The sequence below is a fragment of the Rhopilema esculentum genome, chromosome 13 (genome assembly GCF_057945365.1).
Source record: "Rhopilema esculentum isolate cy_ngs chromosome 13, ASM5794536v1, whole genome shotgun sequence".
Classification (NCBI taxonomy): domain Eukaryota; kingdom Metazoa; phylum Cnidaria; class Scyphozoa; order Rhizostomeae; family Rhizostomatidae; genus Rhopilema; species Rhopilema esculentum.
Window position 1 is genome coordinate 4,336,497 of NC_142827.1, and position 19,255 is coordinate 4,355,751.

Genomic DNA, 19,255 nt, shown 5'->3' on the forward strand with positions numbered 1-19,255 from the left:
GTATTTTTTTCTTTTTTCAACCCCCTGGTCATTTTGTTTAGTAATACAAGGAAACATGATCAGTTTAAATAAGAATTTGAAAATGACTGATATAACTAACATTTCATTTTATCAGATAAATTGATTTTGTGTGGATTTTATCAAAAAGGTGCCAGACATTTTTATCAATATTTCATTCTCTTAGATTTCTTGTGACGTTGTCATGGATTAGTTTTTCTATCTCTCTGTTCAAATTTACCAAAACCCACAAAGGAGCAATGAAACACAAACTATTTCAGACAAGGGCAATGTTTATACGAAAACAAAAGTCGTCGGTACCTTTGACTCATTCTGATATGATAATTTTTCTTGGCAACATTCTTGCTTTGATATAATCTCTATCATTAAGTAATGGCTTATCCATCTTTGCTTTTCCTTTATGTTAAATTCGCTACAAATAACAAACCAGCTTTCATCGACAAGCTCGATCTGATTACACGCCTTAGGAGCTATATTCCGTTCAGATCTTGGGTTATTTGCATCTCAGTACTGCAAACAACTATTTTGCTGTTTTAATCACTAGAAAACAGAGTCATCACTGTCCATAAAGTCCCATAAAGTTCTTTCGACCAAAGTATTTTCTAAAAAGCAGAGTTGAGAAAACGCCTCGATCTTCCTCTGGATGAAACTTTGTTTCATTGGCCTTCCTCAAAATTTTCCTGGTCTCTTTTGAATAAAAGTCTTTAAAAGATGGAATTCAAGTAAGGTCATCGATAGTTTGGTCTTTTCGCTTTGTCAGGGAAAAAGAAAGATTCACGTACAACGGTGAATTCCTTACTTTACATGCTCTTGTCAAGCTAAATATTTGCCTTGCTCAAAACTACTGACTCATTGGATAACTTTCCTCCGGTAAACAGCCGTAGAACCGTAATATTTTCTGGGCTCTGCTAAAAAGATATGCTTATTTAACATTTAATTTTGCAGGTCTTTGAAATAAATGAAAATGGTACAGTTGGTTTTGAAAAGAACACTGCCTTATCAACCAGCTTGGAAAATCTTCTTGAAACTTCTGCCTTTGCAGACTTGGTGTTTGTTGTGTCTGGTGATTCATCGAACCATGTTGATTTGAATGCTGAACCTAAGAACGTAGACCAGGCTGTTGTGTTCAGAGCTCATCGTGTTGTTGTTGCTACCAGATGTAACTGGTTTCGTATAGCCCTGGGCAGCGGTATGAAAGAATCGTCTGAAAGGTACGCAACTTGAGTGTGTATAAAGTGTTATTATAAAGAATAAAAGAACAAAAAACGTTTTAGCACACTTAAGACCTACATAAGAGATTTCTTCATTACAATGTAATAAGTGTGTGGGTTTAGGCCAGAAATCAAACTATCCAGCGTGGTCAATGCTTTTAATCATAAAATTTCAATTCAACAGTTTGCAAATAATTTGAATGTATGTATGAAAAGGTAGAAAATTTTCCCTCATTCCAACATGCGCCTTCTGTCATTACTCTGAAAGGAAAATAATTGAAATTGTGTTGATTTTCATGAAATATGATGAAGTTCCATGCAAGGAAGGAATGTTAAAACTGCTATTTTTACTTTCTGTCATCTAGTGCTCGGTACCGTATGGGCAAAGCAGTACACGCTTTGGTGTATATAAAAGGACGATTTTAAGTGCTGCACGTTGATTCTGCACGTTGGCATATTGTGAATACGAAGACTGGGCTTAATTTTCTCTCTTACAGAAACTTACATGTTTTAATGTCACACCAATAGCTCGTAATGCTAATTTTAAAATGCATGAAACAAGTTTGATGTTAATATGATTTCAAGCGTCAGAAAGTTTAATCGCTTTGTCAGAACTGAGCTTAGCATTTCTGAAGAAAAAAATACTTTAAGTATACCACAAGGACGGACTGCGACGCCTTGCAGCTGCAATTCATCTCTGTTTTATTTTACTTCCGTTTTGAAAGTGTTTGTTTAATGATTATCAAAAAGGTTTACAAGTTGGTGCAATTTGAATTAAAATCCCAAGAATAAGTATCAAGGAAGGAGGAACGCAACAATCTAGAAAGGTATCTGTTGACGCAAGAATCTTGAGCTTACAAAGGAAGAAGTCAGAGGTCAGAAGTCATTGTTCAAAAGCAAAACCAGTCTCAATAGCAGCAGTGATGTTATCAAACTGATGCTTCAATTTTCAGGTCATTTAAGTGAAAATGTTCGATTTAATCCATGGTCAAGCAAGTCGCCAAGCTCAGGCTAAAGTACTATCAGCGGGGTCAAAGGGCAGCCTAGATCAAAGGTTAATTTAGCCCATTACTTAGACCAGTAAAAAGAACAAAGAGAAAAACAGTTGTGCCGCAAAATATAAAGAGATCGAAAGTGTCTATACTTTCTTCGGACTATTTCCTTTGGAAAGCTTTCTTGGAAAACTAAAGAAAACTGGTTCGCCTTCGACCTTTGGCCGTGTGACCATCATTTTTTATGAGCACTCTGGCTTTATTAGGTAAAAAGAAAGACTACAACTGGGAAATTTCCAGAAAGAATACATTTTCTGAACCAGGCAAATACACTGCTGATCAAAGTGCCAAACCGGATAAGGAAGGTAACAGGTGCAGAGACGGACTAGCAATAGTTGCGGGCTGCCTTCTTGCGGGGATGCCCTCCTTGGGGGTCGGTTCTTTCTCAGGTGCTGCCTGGCCTGACAGAAGGCGGTGGGGGCGGTGTTGTTCTGCGTGGTTATAGCTTTCGAGGTATACGTTAAGTTTCTTCTATTGCTGGGACTCTGCGGGGCAGCGGCGTCTTTGCTGCTTTTCGGCGGGCTGGGTGGTGTTGGGGAGCGTTGGCTGGTCTCTGGGGGTGGCTTTTTGCGGGGCAGGGGCTCTCGGTTCGCTGGGGCGGGGGGCAGAGTTACCATAAACTCTATGATATTAATTCATTTTAGTTATTCATTTAAATTGCATCGATGCCTTTGCAGCTGCTATTGGTGCCCGTTTTCCAGACAACGAAACTTAACTATGTTCAGTATCAGTTTTGTTTGGTTAGGGAGATCTTCTACTTTCATTTGATTCTGCTCAACATTAGGAAGAAGAAAATGGTCACCAGACAGATAGCCGAATGACCATCAACAATAGCATTTTTTCACCTGTATGTAAATTTTGCAATGTATTTTTGTATGTCTTTTGTAGAAAATTTCAAATCGAGGGTTGTGACCCGGAGATTTTTGGGCTGTTTCTACGATATCTGTACACGGGACACATAGCGGATATAGATCAACTTTCTGTGCAGCAAGTAGCAAGCATTTTAACGCTGGCTGATCGGTATGAGGTAAATAGGTTTAAAATGATTCATATTACTGCAATTAATGAGTTTGTGATGTGAATGATTGATATGTTACCAATTGGAAAATTAAGCATCGAAATCATGAATGATTTGATACACCATTCATCAGCACATGGTCATTTCGAATGCACATGCTGCCCCGAACACGGGGACGCACCCTCTGGGGGGAAGGGGTAGGGGAAGGGGGCATGGAGAACAGTGGTGCTAATCATCAGTATGACCCATAGAAGGAAGAACAATATAAAACTGAATAGCAAGGATGTAATCTTGCCAGTGAATTTGATAAGATCCACTGGGACTCACTGGATGGAAGGACATTGCATGCTGCTGAAACTCTTGTCCCTGCTTAGATTGTGCCATGCTCAACACGTTGTGACCTTACACATACGTCGCCATCTTAGTTCTAGTCTATTTTAGGCCCGTAGCTTAATTTAAATTTGCTGATTGATAACTGAAACCTGACTGATTTTTTCTAAATCTGCTCGAAGCATTGAGAGATCATTCTTAATTCACCCTGCATACACGATCTTTTTCTCTTAGCATGGTTCCTAATATCAGATCAGGGTTTGATTTCACCCTAATTAAGTATTTGAACTCAAAAACAACCATTTCAAACTAAACAACCAATTCTTTAATACGTCACTCAATTTTCTGTCAATTTTAAGCAGTGGTGAAATTTAGACTCAGTTCAAGATAAAACACTCTGATCTACGTAGTTATGTATGCTTATCTGCTGGTTTTATCAGAGCAAGTTATCAGACTGGCGCATATATCATGTTACGATGGTTAAGGAAAGAATAAAATTGACAGACAATTCAACACTAGAGCAAAGAATCAACATCGATATATATGCTCCTTACGTAATGCAACAGCAGTATATAATATAAGCAGTATATAATGAAAATTACTTTTTAACGGATTGTCAAATAGTGTTGGATCCTGCTTAGGCCGAGCTGTACACGCTTTGGTGTCTAGAATGCGACGGTTCTAGACAGACAAATGTTCCGGCAACATAAAGCGTTTATACAACAAATCATGAACTGACAAGTAACATGTATTTGAGCTTTGACTGCGTCACATGGCCTACAAACAAGACAATCTTAAAAAATTCAAAGCATCAGTTATTTTCAGAGAACTTTCATGTTTTAATGTTTCGTTTCTGTCAAACTTAAGTATTGGCAAAAAAATTAACCCTTTTTTATATACACGAGCGTTTGATTTCATTGTTTCTTAATTTTTCAGCATCCTTAGCCTCCTGTCCTGGTTGTTTTTTTAATCTTTTAGTAGAATTTTATCTCAACAAATGGTGAAAAATTCTTTTACACGATCAACAATGGCAAGAATAACTGAATTTAAGCTATAATTTTTGGTTCTTTGTATTTCAAAAGATCATTCAGTTTGAAACCAAAATATTGTTCATTGTCCTCCTTCTAGCCATGTCTCTTAGATATTTCCCAATGTTGCTGCCCGAATCCAGCCTTATATGTACTTTATACCTGTTTCTTGCATAACAAAGACGTGTGAACGATTTTCTTTCACTTCCTGCCCCCCTTCTCCCTCCTCCTCCCCCCAATAGAGTTAAATTTTTGATACGACGGTTACCGCATCAGAAGAATATTCCCAGAAAACCCTTTTCTGTCAAAAGCATTGACTTGGGGCGAGGAAAGGGATGTTGTGTAGCTAGCTCTGTATTTTTGTTTCTTGCCAGTTCGGCTTCCAATGTTCACAACAATATTTCCATATTGATATGGCTATTACTGTGAATTCTAATCATTTTTTGTCTATATGTTTAGTGTATTGGACTTGGAAAGCTTCTTTGAGTAATAACTGTTTCGTTTTAGGTTGAAGACCTGCTACAGTTATGCGAAAGGCGGCTAGTTGCAAGCATAAACGACGAGAATGTTTTGTTTCTGGTTGCTCTTGCTGATAGCATTTCAGCTGTCACTCTAAAGGTGAGTGTTTTCAGCAAACAATACATATCAACGCGACTCGAGGGTCCTTGTAAATGAAATATGAAAACTTTTCCAGAATCTGAAATGCCCAGTCCCTGTATTAGACCCCTCGAATTACTCCCAACTCTAACATGCCAATTTTTGCCGTTTTGTGTTCGATTATTTGTGGTATAAAGGTTGGGCAATTGATTCAATATGTACAAGTTAGAATTGGTTATTGCTTTGGATTTCGCAAGAAAGAAGAAAAACCTTGAGATGTAGATAGAGCTTATTATACAAAACTTAGAGCGATAACCAAAGACGACAATGCATGTACCTTTTACCTTATAAAATATGCCTGCTAATGGGGAGACTTTTTAATTCTCGCTAGAGAAACAAAAAAAAACTTTTTCAACTACCTAAATTTCTGTCGCGGGAGTAATAAAGTTGATGTATGCTAAATAATCTTAAATTTGAAATATTTTAGAGTGTGGCTCTTTCGCATATAAAGAAAGACAAACAAAAGATACTTAGTTCTGAAGACTTTGCAAGTTTGCCTGAAGATTTAAAGAATGAATTACGACAGATCGAAACCGATCCATTGTTTGTATGAAATCAAGCTAAACCTGCCAGCAGGTATGTATGTTTTTAACATAATAATTCGTTTTTGTAGAACTTACCAAAACCTTATCCCACTTGTCTTGAAATATGTTATGTCAAAGTAAGTTCAGGTCTCGATTTGTAACTGATATTTTCTGTGCATTTTCTACCTGTAGGCAGAGTTTTGACTAATTTTTCTAAGTCGAGGGCTCACATCTAAAAGTAGGCGTCTATAAGTTGTGTAGTCTTACTAAAGTAGGGGTTAAAGTAGGCGGCGGGTGAGTAAGTGGCTTCCAGCTACTGAAGAAATTCCGGTTGTAGGTGGGTGTTTTAAACTTGAATTTTGGCTTTCTTGAATGAACAGTCAGATTCCAGTCCATGATATATGATATTCCATCTTTTCACTTGAATTTGCAAATTAAGATAATGCCTATAATTTATTTAAAAAAATGACCAATCCAAGAAATGCCAATGTTTCAGGATGATGCGACAAATGCGAAGTTTTTTTGCTGCAATCGATTCGATCTTTGCATCCTGCTAAATGGAACTGCAATTGCAACCAGAAAGCGGATGCCAAAAAGCTTGAAATTTTTATGATAAAAATAAAACAAAAGAATACCAATGCACGTCTTTTTTATTGCATTTATGCTTTTATTCTGTAACATTGATTAAGAATATATATATTATAACGAAAAACATTTTCAAATAATAGTTACCCTTGAAGCTCCAGTTATTAAACCGTTTGTAGTCTTACCACCAATCCCAAATTAACAAACATTAGAAAGCATTACAATATAGTGTACAATAATACAATTTGTGTATCTGTGCTTAAATATCTGCAGTATTTTACCCTTTGTTGTTACTCAAAACGTTTGCACCAATCTAACCCATTCAAACTAACTGCATTTATTCAACGAGCCATAAAAAGCATTTTCAAACAACTTTTATATTCTACAATCTTGGATAGACCTTTTGAGAGAAATCCCTAAACAGAGGTGTCAACGTTAAACTTTTTTTGTCAAATTGCAATACCCTCTGTCCAGAATTGTAGATATTTACTAGCAACTTTGATGGTTTTTTGCCCCTTAATTTTTTTCAGATTTTGACGTATCTATGGCTAAAAATAATAAACTGACGAAGCAATTTAAACAAATCAGAACTGGTTATGTGCTCCAAAATAATTAGTTTTTTGAACACGGTTGGTTAAATGGGTACTTTGGGCATATTTGTGTCCGCACAAAGTTTTCCCCGAAATGACTTAAAAATCCCTTTCTGGGGTATTATTTGTAGTGAGCCCTAACAGCTTGCACAATTATGAGAAAGCATGCGGGTCATTTGGACAATCTTTTGGACGGTACTTCAATTGTTCTTAACATAATAACATTTATACAAAGAATCTTTCGTAAAATTATCAACAGTTTACTCGCAAAATAACATCACATGCCCCGAGTACTTTTTAACCATATTTGGAGAGGAATTACGTCCCATACAAAACTTTGACTAGCAAAAAAATTACAGAATAATTTTCCGAAAGTCTGTGGAATTAAATGCAACGTTGATAATAAAGTTGGAGTTTTCTTTATTCTAACAAAGGTTTACAACCTTGGCTAGTTTGGACATATTTGTCCTTAGCATGGAGCTACGTCACTTAAGGTACAAAATTTTGAACTACAGGGTTACAAATGGTCATTTCAATTGCATTAAGCGATATAAAAATAAGTATAATTATACCAGATGAAAATAGTTATATTATACGAACTATTTCCATAATTTTGGATTGCAGGACAATCTCCCGTGTGCCATGAAAGAGGTGATGCTAAGCGTTCAGAGTTCTTTCGTGAAATGAGTCTTATATGCCAGCCAGCGTGTTATCCAGTACCATTTCTAGAAACTATAAAAAAGACTCACTTTGTCAGTATATTAGCACATAGTCATAATCAAAGGTCGCTGTGAATATGATTTTTGGCTTTACTGCCTACGTATGGTTCTAGAATAATCAAAGAAAATGCCCTGCAGACATGCCAGGATGACTGTCAATTTGTTTCAGGGATCGAAAAGTCCTGGCCACTTTGACTGCTTATCAGAGACACAGTTATCAACGGAAGAACTTTTAGCTTACTTGAAAGTGATGTTCAGCTCAGACTGAAATGTCACCGAAAAACTCGAAGAAATGGTTTGAACCAATTCAAGTTTGGAACAAACATAGGCTCTTTTTTTGCTTAATTGTTAGATCAAGCATATTTCATCGATTCGAAATATTTTAGTTCAAATGATACATGCACAAATTTCTAAACAGCATCGTGCTAGCTTCCACGAAGAAGTTTGAGCCTATGTACGGCATAAAGAGTTCGAGGAAATAATAACTTAGTGTTAAGGTATTTAGCACTGTGACTCAAATCTGGCAAGTAGTCCCGCCGTTCACATGTTGGCCAAGACTTACCCAGTCCAAACGCTTTGGGTGCTAAAGCCTTTGGAAATGTAACACACCAACACGTGACACCCAATACCAAAATTATCTAGTATAGTGAATAATGGTTGTTTACCATACTGGGGCAGTCTAGCATGATACAAGCACGAATGTGGAGGCGCAGCTCTGTTTAACGCGCATGTAATTCTGATCGTTGTTAATCAGAGTGGTACAAAAATGAAAGGACTGGAAGATTTAGAGCAAAAGAGGCCCTTAATTTTTCCATTTACAAAAATGACAGCGCGATTGCTACTGTGCCTATATTTCATATATCTTTATTATTATATATTCTCATATTTGATTTGTTTAAGGAGGGTTGCTCTTCAACGGAAGTTGTTTTTCAAGGGGCCCTCCAACTATTGGGTCACACTTCAATGAGGTATAGGAAAGGTTGTTGTAGGTATCTTGTACACTGCAAAAAACGATGTAGTGAAATGCGTGATTAAAGGGTAATACCAAGTTTCATACCTGTTCATAGTTGATGTGGATAACGCCCCGCTGTTGGGTGTCGTACTTTTTAAACGCGTCGGTCATTGACTTAAGCATGACGCAGCATTGAATAAAGTCGTCGAATTTCATCGAGTTGACGCTATTGCGATCAAACACTCGTACGCAAAGTCTGGAGAAGTCCATCGACCTGCGGGATGATTCAAAAACGGAGTTAATACCTTTGACAGAACCAAGAAACATGGGCACTAGAAAAGCAATAACATGAGTGAACCACGGAAAACCGACAGGCACGGCGCACCAGTCTAAATGTAGGTGGGCTGAAAAGGGCGTGATCAAATTTTTTTGAGGCCACGCCTCTTACAACGCCGGAAAACGCCCCTTTTAGAAAGTACTTGCTTCTTTCCATTTGTTATTTATAAATATTTTGATCAAGAGAAGATATCAGTTAGTATAAAAATAGATTTCGCAAAATGAGACACCAGGAAAAGGAACAAAAAGGGTTCCCAGTCAAGAAGAACTGATACTTTCCAAAGTAGCATAAGGTAAACTTTTCACAAATTCTCTAACCTATTATTGCAAAAAGTGCGTGGTGGGGGGGGGGGGCTATAGCCATTTCCAGCCCAACGGCTGCGCAGTGCCTGGAAAACGGATGGTTTGTTCTTTAAGAAGATGGATAAATTTGAACTGAAGAGATTTGAAAAAACAATTTGGAATTAGGAAACTTGAATGTAACATGCTCATTCCAAAGTGCAATACATTTTTTCAACACGAACCAGAAAATCGGGGTTAAGAGATAGCCGTTCCTAATTTCCCTCATCTTTTGTTTAGCCAAAAGGTTAGTGAAAAGTTTGGCGAAAAGTTTATTCGTTTTGCCACCCTGCTTAGTGTTGTTTAGTCGTGTTGAGTGTTGTTGAGCAAAGTTTGATACTGGTCAAAAATGTTTAGCGTTGTTTAGTGTTGTTTAGCAAATGTTTAGTCGTTTTGCTTCCAATTAAACATTTGTTGTGATCGCGCAAGCGCACTAGTTGTGGAAATCCAAAGGTTTTCGTCTGTTTACGTTGGTTTTCCTGTCTCTACGTGACCCAAAAAGCCTTTATGAGACATCTGCATATCTCGTTGTACGCTACTGTGTCTTCTTCAACAGTCAACTTTGTTGTCATTGTGCTAAAAAGTCTTTTCTTTCCGCGTCGCTTCTTCCAATTCTTATTTTTATCCACTGCTTGTGCATGTAACAAAATAAACCAAAAGCAAACTCCTACGCAAGATCCCCTACAACCCAACAGTGTCATAGACAGCTCGCAGTTAAAAAAAGTTGAGTGAAGTTTAGTGAAAAGTTTAGTCACGTTTTACCACCCTCGCTAAACTTCGCTCAACTTCACTAAACAAAAGTTGGGTGAAATGTTTAGTTAAATGTTTAGTCGTTTTGCCAGGGCTTAAGGATCGTATCGATCATAAAGAGCATAATTTTTAAGTCCGTGTCGCTTATGTTTCTTATAATCCAAATGAAAACGCCATCATAAAAATGTCTTAAGGATCGTAAGAGAAAAATCGTTTGTTTTCATAATGTCATAAGCGTCATCAAATCTTAAAATTGTGTTTCTTATGATCTTACGGTTCTTATGACTCTAGTGAAAACCAGGCCTCTATGTTCAAATGTGAAGAAGACATCACTGTGCACTTACAGTCTGTACCCGAACGTTGTGAATGCTTGGTGAAGTTCGCCGCAGTCTATTGTTCCTGATCGATCACGATCAAACCTAGAAGAGAAAACAGCGTAGGATTATTAAGAGTTGACTTTTCTAGGGATGGGGGGGGGGGGGGGGGGGGTTGTCATTTTAGATATTCGCAATGATAACGACACAAGAAATGCTGATTTCATTAGCTGGTTAAAAATTTTATTTGCAGTTATTACTTTTCATTTTCCTTAGCAGCAAGACAATATGATAATGCTGTTATTACAAAAAACTGCAGTTTTGAACCAATGCATGAAGTTTTCTTCAAATTCTCAGAATACCAAGCACTATAAGTTTCTCAAACACATCTTTAAGGTCTTTCATAACCGTTGCCTTACATTATCGTCGTAACAGATGATGTGGCTTTTCAAGATGTTGTATGGCTACTGCGAATTGCCTAATTGCTTCTTGCTTTCAACGCAGAGCAAGGATCACGGCGCAGTTTCTACAATGCTTAAAAATACTGGCCTTGCTACTTGTCCCACTTTTTACAAAAAATATTGTAAACAATCTTTTGGTGGTACAAAACTTAAAAATGGCTTTGAAAAAAGAAAAACCTTTAAATACACTAATACTTGTCGCCTGACACTCTGCAGGGTATAAAACGTCGGAAAAAAGACGGAAAACTCTAAGCTAGGAAATGTATATGCCCAGTTGTGGATCGAAATAGGCCAATCAGAAACGCGAACACATGACTGTTGAGGTTGCCCAGTCAGTGCCGCTTGCCTATTGAAGGTGTTACCAACGGAGTCCTGAGGTGAAAACGAACTCCTTCAGTCTACACAATAGCGGTTTTTTGTGCTTATGTAGATCGATTCCAGAACTGCTAGATTGAGAGGCGACATGTCGTCATTATAGACTTTGGCACAATCTGGGTTATCTAAAAGATTTTGTCCAATGGCCGAATAATTTGTTTTAATGGAGTTTCTAGACCTACAAGATCGAGGAGGCTGTTCTCTTTGATGGGCAGTTTTCTTTCTTATATTCGAAGGACATGTTGTCTAATCCCCCAATCTTTTTTTTTTTTTGATTGTGATGATTGGTTTATACAATAAATGTAATGAAATATATATGAATCCAGCACTGTTTATATACCGATAGGCTGCCGGTTTACAAAATTAAATGAACATACAATTAAGTAACAAACATCATGTTTTTAATTAATGATGCTAGATAAATTGGTTCTAGTGTCAATGTCATCCCCCAATCTTTGGATTTTTGCGTCCTACGTAGCCAGAATCAAACTGGCACGTAAAATCATAGATGATTAACCTCCGTAAATTAATAGCCTGTATAAGTCGCATATGGCTGCTTAACAAATAAAACCGTTAGTTGTAAAATAAATGATCCGAAAACTTTTTGTTGGAAATTCATGAAAAATGTTCCGAAAGGTTTTTTTAATACATGCCAAATGCTGCCTCAAATTATCTTCATGGATTTGAAGGTTATTGCCAAATTGACCACTAAAATATGTTTACAGGTTTATGCCAGATTTTAATGACCAAGGGGTCACCCATAAGTCGCTTCCTCTGTCCCTCATGCCAAAGTCTTTCTTAATCATGATAACTGCGACATATTTCTTATTACCAGCAATCGAAGGGTGTAACACGCTTTCCAAACAGCGTAGGAAATTTTTTCAAACAATAGGATCTTTAGGGATTTTTCGATGATTTTTCCTTAAAACAAAAGGATTTTTGCCAAATGCGTACGAGGCAAACGACGCACAAGGCTGTAGAAGGCTGTGATTACTCACCGATCAAAACAGCCTTTCCATTCTTGGATGTACTTCCAAAGAGCAGCAAATTCATACACATCTATTGTCCCAGACCTAGGATTTTAATTATAAAAGCACATGATCAACAAATGAGTCATAATAAACTAAATTGATTAACAAACAGTATGGCCTGAATCCAAGCACTTAAAACAGCAGCGCCTTTGTTATTCAATGACGGCAAATATCCAAAACAAAATTAAGTATCAAAACGACACATTTCAGCAACTCTGCGTGAGGCAAAATACTTCATTTAGCTCAAAATTTATTAATCAGCAATTTGTCAATTAATTTTCAGTAAATAGTTAGTGCCAGAAGTGAAAATGTTCTTGGCAAAAATCCTAACAAGTGAAGTTGTTAGAAGCAATTATCCTACTAAAAAGTAGTTTTCTTCGACAACATGGTTATCAATCGATATCTAACTATATTGTACAATGTCCCGGCACAATGTCCCGGCACAATGTCCCGGCACAATGTTCCGGCACAATGTCCCGGCACAATGTCCCGGCACAATGTCCCGGCACAATGTCCCGGCACAATGTCCCGGCACAATGTCCCGGCACAATGTCCCGACCGCATATCGCTGGCCATTCAAATTTCCCATTGGTTGGACTACACAATAGACCTATTGTTATGTATCGAATCGACCTTCTGTTAACTCTGAACGGTTGATTGACGGCGCATGGTGCCCTAAAAACAAAGCCTCCTATTCGTTCTCAAATAGCTGTAGTGGGTAAACATGTTTATGTAAAAAAAAACTGAAGTGAAACATGTGCTGAACTGATTTACTTTATTCGAATTATATATAAAGGTCATATCAGCGCATTTTTTACCATACTCAGTAGTGGGGGAATTGCCCCACCAGGGCCCTCTTACTTTCCCCACTAATGACGACAAAAATGCTCCTCTTACCCCAAATGCCTAGGTCATTGTGGGGCCTTTTCAAAAGATTGAACACAACGCAAACGTGCTGGTAATTATATCAACGAGGTGTTTTGTTGAAATGGAATGGGCACCTCCAGGCTTGGGCGCACTTACACATGAAACATGACAAAATAGTGACACACGTAATTCCTATTGTGTTTTAACAATTCATTTGTCAACTTTGTCAAATCCCTGAAAGGTTCCTTCTTCCTGCCTCATAGACGTAGAGACCAGGGGGTCAAAGGGGGCACATGCCCCCAACTTTTCACAACCTAAGGTAAAATGCCCCTTAGTAGCTTACCAAGTTGCCCTTTTTTGCCAACTGCATAAACAAAAATTGCCCTTTAAATACTTAGGTGCTACACGAAATGAGCAAAGAGAGTGAAGGTGACTTTTTGGGACCATGATCTAAAATGTTTCTATGCGGTCTGACTTTAGAAACACCAAAACTGCAAACTCACAACTAGGGCCACCGAAAGGTGGAAGAAGTTGCAAGTTGCATTAAGGTCTTGAGGATAAGGAGGCCCCTCGAGGTTTCCAGTTTAAGAAGACAATTAGTAAGAGATAACAAAATTATGCCTAAGATTTGTACAACGTTTCAAACAATTGCCAGAAAATGTTTCCAAAAATATTCTGAAAACTATTTTTAGCTAAACTAAAGGGCATGGTCGCCAAAAGTCTTCTGCTCGCCTCGCTCGCAAATTGCCTTATTTATTCATTTTGCCACAGGGACTCGAAAATCTCTCGGCGACATTGTTCACAATTAAACCGAGAATGACATCATTAGGTAGCCATGCTTCCAGAAACAGCCATTTTTAACCTTTCTGGGATTTTTGTTAGAAATTTCTCATAGACATCCAGATTCTGTTGTGTTTTGAGATTCTACCGACTTGTTCACTACGAAACATACAACTAACTCAACTCTACGTGACGCGTGATAAAAAGTTCTACCTCAGCGATCATTAGAACTTTCTAGAAGCTTCTAATTAGCTGACAATAGAGCAGCACGCAATTTACTCTAACTTCGCGTCCTAGACTAGCTACTAATAACGAAGGTTATTAGCTTACTTACAAAATCAGCAATTACGTAACTGTTGAGTGCACGTTCCCAACAGATCCTTTACTGAAAACTTTTTAATAGAAGCCTAGGACTCAATTATAAAATGACACGGTATCGAAAAAGCGTGATCATTAATTATGTAATGAACATTTTCCTAAATTGTGATATAATGCAAATACCAAGATTACAATTCCTCATTCAAAGCTAAATTGTTAACTTTTCTCAGCTAATTTCCTCGGTAATAGCAAATCTTAACCAAATAGATGCCTACAGGAAACATGTGTGAAACATCCTATGTAGTTGTCGCAACAACACCTGGATTCTTTTAGAAAAAACAGAAGCATATTATAATTTGAAGCACTGTACCATGTTGTGAGCGTGGCCCCTTTTGAACAATGCTCCAGTACTTAAAAATCCTTAAAAAATGCTCTGCGGTCATATTGCTGATGTATGTTACCATGATCAGGTCGCAGGGGCGTCATCAAGGGGGTACGGGGGTGCGGTAACCCCCAACAATCTGTCCGTCGGCACATTAAGGATTTTTGCCGGGCGAAAGAAACAATTTTTGTACTCTTCCTGTAACTTTTTTACAACAATTTTAAGGTATTAAAATTTATGTCGTAGCTGAATTATGGCACTAAAGTATGAGCTCTGAAACAAAAACGTAGCATAGCAGCATATAAGAGTATTTATATTTCGACTACACCCTTAGAAAGAGAGACAGACCCTTTTTTGTCGCCAAAAATCACTTCTTTAACCCTCCAAAAAAAATTTCTTGCCTTCACTCCTGTCAGGTCGACCCGTGTTGCATCAACATTACATTTTTCGCAAAAAAATGCGTTTAGTAAGGTCACCTTCGTTTTTAATCCCTCCGTTAAAGATCTTAGACACAAAATAGAGAGATTCTTTGCCTTAAACGAGCGAGCGTAAACCCCATTTATGGCCCCTTATGAGCCCCCTTTCTAATAAGTCCCTAAGACTCACAAGAGTAAGAACCGGTGTCTTTCTAACCGGTCTTCTCCAATTGCAGCAAAACGAGTATAGATAGATAACGTTTTTATGAAATCAATCGCGATAAAGATGCAAAAATACCCGCACAAAGATGTTTCTCATTACGAGCTTCTTGCTCTCAAGAACTAAAAGTATGGTGCCTTGAAATAGTCTCTGTATAGCAAACTCTCTATAGAAATTTTTTTGGTCCCTACAAAGTTTGTAATCAGTGGCAGCTTTTTAAAAAAATTAATGGGGATCCATTAAAGCAGATTTTACCATAAATCCGCGATTTAACCCAGGGAGCTTGTAATATAGCTTCAAAAAGGCAAAATATTTTAAAACCGTTTAAACTTTTTAGTGTATGGAACAGGACAGTTCTAAGTTGCTACTCTGAGTTTCATGCTTAATGCAATCATCAGGCACAGTTCTGCATCGAAGTTGAACAATTGCCTGATGATTGCATTAAGCGTGAAAAACTTGGAGTAGCAACTTAGAGCGGTCCTGTTTTATACACCAAATAGCGTGTACAGCTCTGCCTATTAGGTATCAAGCATTTTATGACAGACCGGTAAACAGTAATTTTCATTAAAAATCTTCATATTCAATCAAATTAGTCAGCAAGAGTTTCTTGAATTTTTCATCATCTTGATGGTCTAAATGCTCCAAATAATTTAGCATATTATTATCATCATTTAATAAGAGTTCTGATAATCACTTTTCCGAGTTTTTTAACTTTCTCTATGTTTGAAAAATCAGGGTAACAGCACTGTATTTAGAACCGTTATAAGTTTAAAAGGAAAAATCATGCATTACTTTAGAAATTGAAGTTTGGTAAGGTAGACAGTTTGAAGAATTCACAATTACCTATCTTTGTCAAACATTCCAATCATAAGCCTGCATGTTTCTCCATTAAAATGACTCCAGTTGTTGTTCAGTAGAGCTTGCTGAAGTTCATCAGCTGAGATTGTGCCTGATCCATCCCTGTCTACTGACTAGAAGAGAAAATCATATTGTATTAATTATTTAATGATTTGACTAATATTAAAACAAATAAATTAAAAATAAATTTAATATAAATATAACTATCATTGAAATAGCATGTTTTATGAATATTCTTTTGAAAATGGCTTTGAAAAAAACAAACATTTTACGACATACTAAAAGCTTTTTCGTCTGACACTCCTCAGAGCATAAAACGTCAGAATAAGGTTCCGAAAGAACACGATGGAAAATATATACCCAGTTGTGGATCGAAATAGGCCAATCAGAAAAACGCAAGCACAAGACCTGTATAGTTGACCGGTATTTTTAACTTATCTATCTCATTAGCAACATCTTACTAGGGCTGAAGAGGCAAAGGCTGCAGCCACAAAAATTGCACTGGGTATAAGTAATGGGCATCAACTGAATGTACAGCAGCTTCACCAATCAAAAAATATAAATTTTGTTCTGACAACACTGCATACTGAACCAATTCTTATTTTACTTTTATTTTATATCTCACATTGCTAGTATAAAATTTTTGAAAGAATTTTTACAGTATGATCATACATATTTCTCAAAGCTGCCCTGATTTAATATTAGTTGTCAGTTGGTATAGTTGTCTCCCCTGGGAATAGCATTCCACTAGTAAGTTTTGAAGTCTTTATGAGAGTTGCCTGGGAGGAGGTTGCCATGCCACCAAAGTGTCAATCATCTGTCAAGATGTATTGTGGGTATTTAGAATGAAGTAAAACTGTGCATAATATGGAATTTCTTTTAAGCAGAAGTTTACTAACCTGAAACCAACCCCAGAGAACTGCATCAACTCCTGGAGGTGGAGGTTTTGGTGCATTTTGTTGATAGCCATAACCCTGAGGATAGTTTTGTTGAGGTAGGTAGCCACCACCTTGTGATGGGTAACCGCTTCTCTGAGGAGGGTAGCCACCTCCCTGAGGTTGGTAACCACCTCTTTGTTGTTGGTAACCTTGTGGTTGTTGATATGGATGCGTGCCTTGTTGTGGCTGTTGTTGTTGGTATTGGTGATACCCCGCAGGTTCTTGTCCATATCCTTGGTTGTATTGTGGAGCATTTCCCTAAAAAATAAAAGAAATGAAAGTAAATATGCATGTGACTCTGCAGGTAAATATGCATGTGACAAGTGTTTAATATATATTTGTCGACCGTGGCCTCATTTGCAATCTATTACAGCTCTGTGCAATAGAATTGAAAAGTTATAAACCATCTCTATGCTAATTTATGATACAGTAGAATACCATTATAAAGTACTTGGTTATTACCTAATTTGGATATAACGTACTGGTGTGCAAGGTCCCGGCAAAAGGTGTGCTTGGTTTTAATCAATTCTTACTTACCCTCGTTACAATGTACTTCGGACATAACATACTTAATACACTGGTCCCTTAAAGTACGTTATAACCGGATTATACTGTACAATCATTTTTGTTTACTGGTTAACTGTGATATTAATTATGATCCTTAATGGTAAGAGGAGCACCTGGTCACCCTGGCAAGTTTGGAACTGTAACAAAATATGTTCCAGTAAACTAATCTGCTTGTACAAGCACTGTGGAACTGAGACTATTTTGCTTTGTAATCCAGAAATGTTGTGACCTTCCTGCTCATTTGTCAGATTATAGTTCTGTTCAGCATAGACAGACTACTGGTTGTTCCTAATCACTTAAATATACAAAACACCAAATAAATGCAACAGATTAGAAAAAGGGCAGTGAATCATTAGCAAACTATAAAGGTACAAAGTATGTGGAAAAATTTGTTACGAATATCGTGTTGTGCTTTATAACAATAAACACCTTGAAATGGAGCTTATAGTGGAAGACCTTATAAAGACAATAAGTTTTGAAGGCCAGCTGAGTTGAACCTCACAGAACCAAAAAAACTTGCATGACTTGGATGGGTTACACCCAGTAGTGCAACCCCACAATATTTTGTTGAAGACAAGTTGGCAGCTCTTTCAATTTTTTATTTGAAAGATGAAGGTATAGATGAAAGAACCTACAGGGATCATATTCATTGGCTGTTTTTGGCCTAACGGGGACCGCGATGTGTCAGCAACTTCATGCTCCGAAAGATTCAGGAGTCAGTAAACTATAAGATAGCGTACTTGGGAAGGTAAAAAATGATATATAATTGAGAAGTATCATTTGCGACTCACATAATTTGGCCTTGTATTCCACTGTGCCATTTTCGTTTTCCACTCCCTAACGTCGAATTTCAACTGAACTCAAAACGAGTCTGTGTGACATCATTTATGAAATCGAGGACTGGATAGAACCGCGAGAAAAGAATTTTTTTAAAATGGCGAATGAAAATGCTGTTCGTGAAACATTGAATTGGTATAACCTTTCATCTATTTTTTTTAATTGAAATATCGTACAAATCAAAGGGTTAAATTTTCATGAATTTAATTTTTAGCTGGTTTACTACGAAATAATGCAATACTTGAATGCCCTGGAAAGGGAATGTTTTGAAAACACTGTTATTAATAACTAACAGTGTTTTCAAAACGTTTTTATTAATATATTGCGATTTCACATTTAATGTGATTCTGCCCACATATTTATAGTATACTTGTGTATTGCTTATATGTGATACTGAATGAATGCAGGGAAAGAATCTCCCTTCAACTGTAGAACATTTTTAATTAAATTCTGGTTTTTAGTTTTCTTCTTACCTTTTGTAGTAATAAGAGTCAATTAGTATTTAATTACGAAATTATAAAAAGTGTAGAGTTGTTTAATATTTAGAAGGATGATGAGATGATGCTTGATTTCTTTTCCCTTAAATTTGTATTTCCATTGTTTGAAATAGGTAGTATTCAAGATCCAAAGAGTCAATGAGAATCTTGAATAAGGAAAATTGATGATAAATATGTTCCAAACTATCCATCTTTGTTGCTTTATTTTTGTGTATTGCAAAATGAAGATGTATTCTGAGTTTATTATCTTCTGAAATTAAAGTTTTCCCTTGGCATTTCCATCAG

The 19,255-nt window shown here is 37.0% G+C and overlaps 3 protein-coding genes across 4 annotated transcripts in view; 2 read left to right on the plus strand and 1 right to left on the minus strand.

Annotated features, from left to right (window-relative positions):
• The window catches only part of LOC135691975 (uncharacterized), a 44,372-nt gene extending 37,899 nt beyond the window's left edge, over positions 1 to 6,473 (plus strand). The window contains exons 16-20 of the mRNA XM_065209987.2: positions 964 to 1,229; positions 3,170 to 3,308; positions 5,165 to 5,275; positions 5,742 to 5,890; positions 6,335 to 6,473. Coding sequence (XP_065066059.2) covers positions 964 to 1,229; positions 3,170 to 3,308; positions 5,165 to 5,275; positions 5,742 to 5,867 — 642 coding nt within the window. The 3' untranslated portion in view covers positions 5,868 to 5,890; positions 6,335 to 6,473. The remainder of the gene's footprint in view (positions 1 to 963; positions 1,230 to 3,169; positions 3,309 to 5,164; positions 5,276 to 5,741; positions 5,891 to 6,334) is intronic.
• LOC135691979 (programmed cell death protein 6) lies at positions 6,471 to 18,503 on the minus strand. The gene is made up of 7 exons (XM_065209994.2): positions 18,428 to 18,503; positions 17,031 to 17,327; positions 16,117 to 16,244; positions 12,258 to 12,332; positions 10,454 to 10,528; positions 8,790 to 8,958; positions 6,471 to 7,745 (listed from the first exon to the last, which is right to left on the minus strand). The coding sequence occupies exons 1-7, from the start codon at positions 18,455 to 18,457 to the stop codon at positions 7,704 to 7,706; spliced, it is 816 nt and encodes a 271-aa protein (XP_065066066.1). The 5' UTR covers positions 18,458 to 18,503; the 3' UTR covers positions 6,471 to 7,703.
• Positions 17,682 to 19,255, plus strand: part of LOC135691977 (uncharacterized) — a 37,769-nt gene continuing 36,195 nt past the window's right edge. Inside the window, exon 1 of one of the 2 annotated variants that reach the window (XM_065209990.2) lies at positions 17,682 to 18,608. In XM_065209990.2, coding sequence (XP_065066062.1) covers positions 18,571 to 18,608 — 38 coding nt within the window. In that variant the 5' untranslated portion in view covers positions 17,682 to 18,570. The remainder of the gene's footprint in view (positions 18,609 to 19,255) is intronic. The other variant, XM_065209989.2, reaches the window with a different exon arrangement.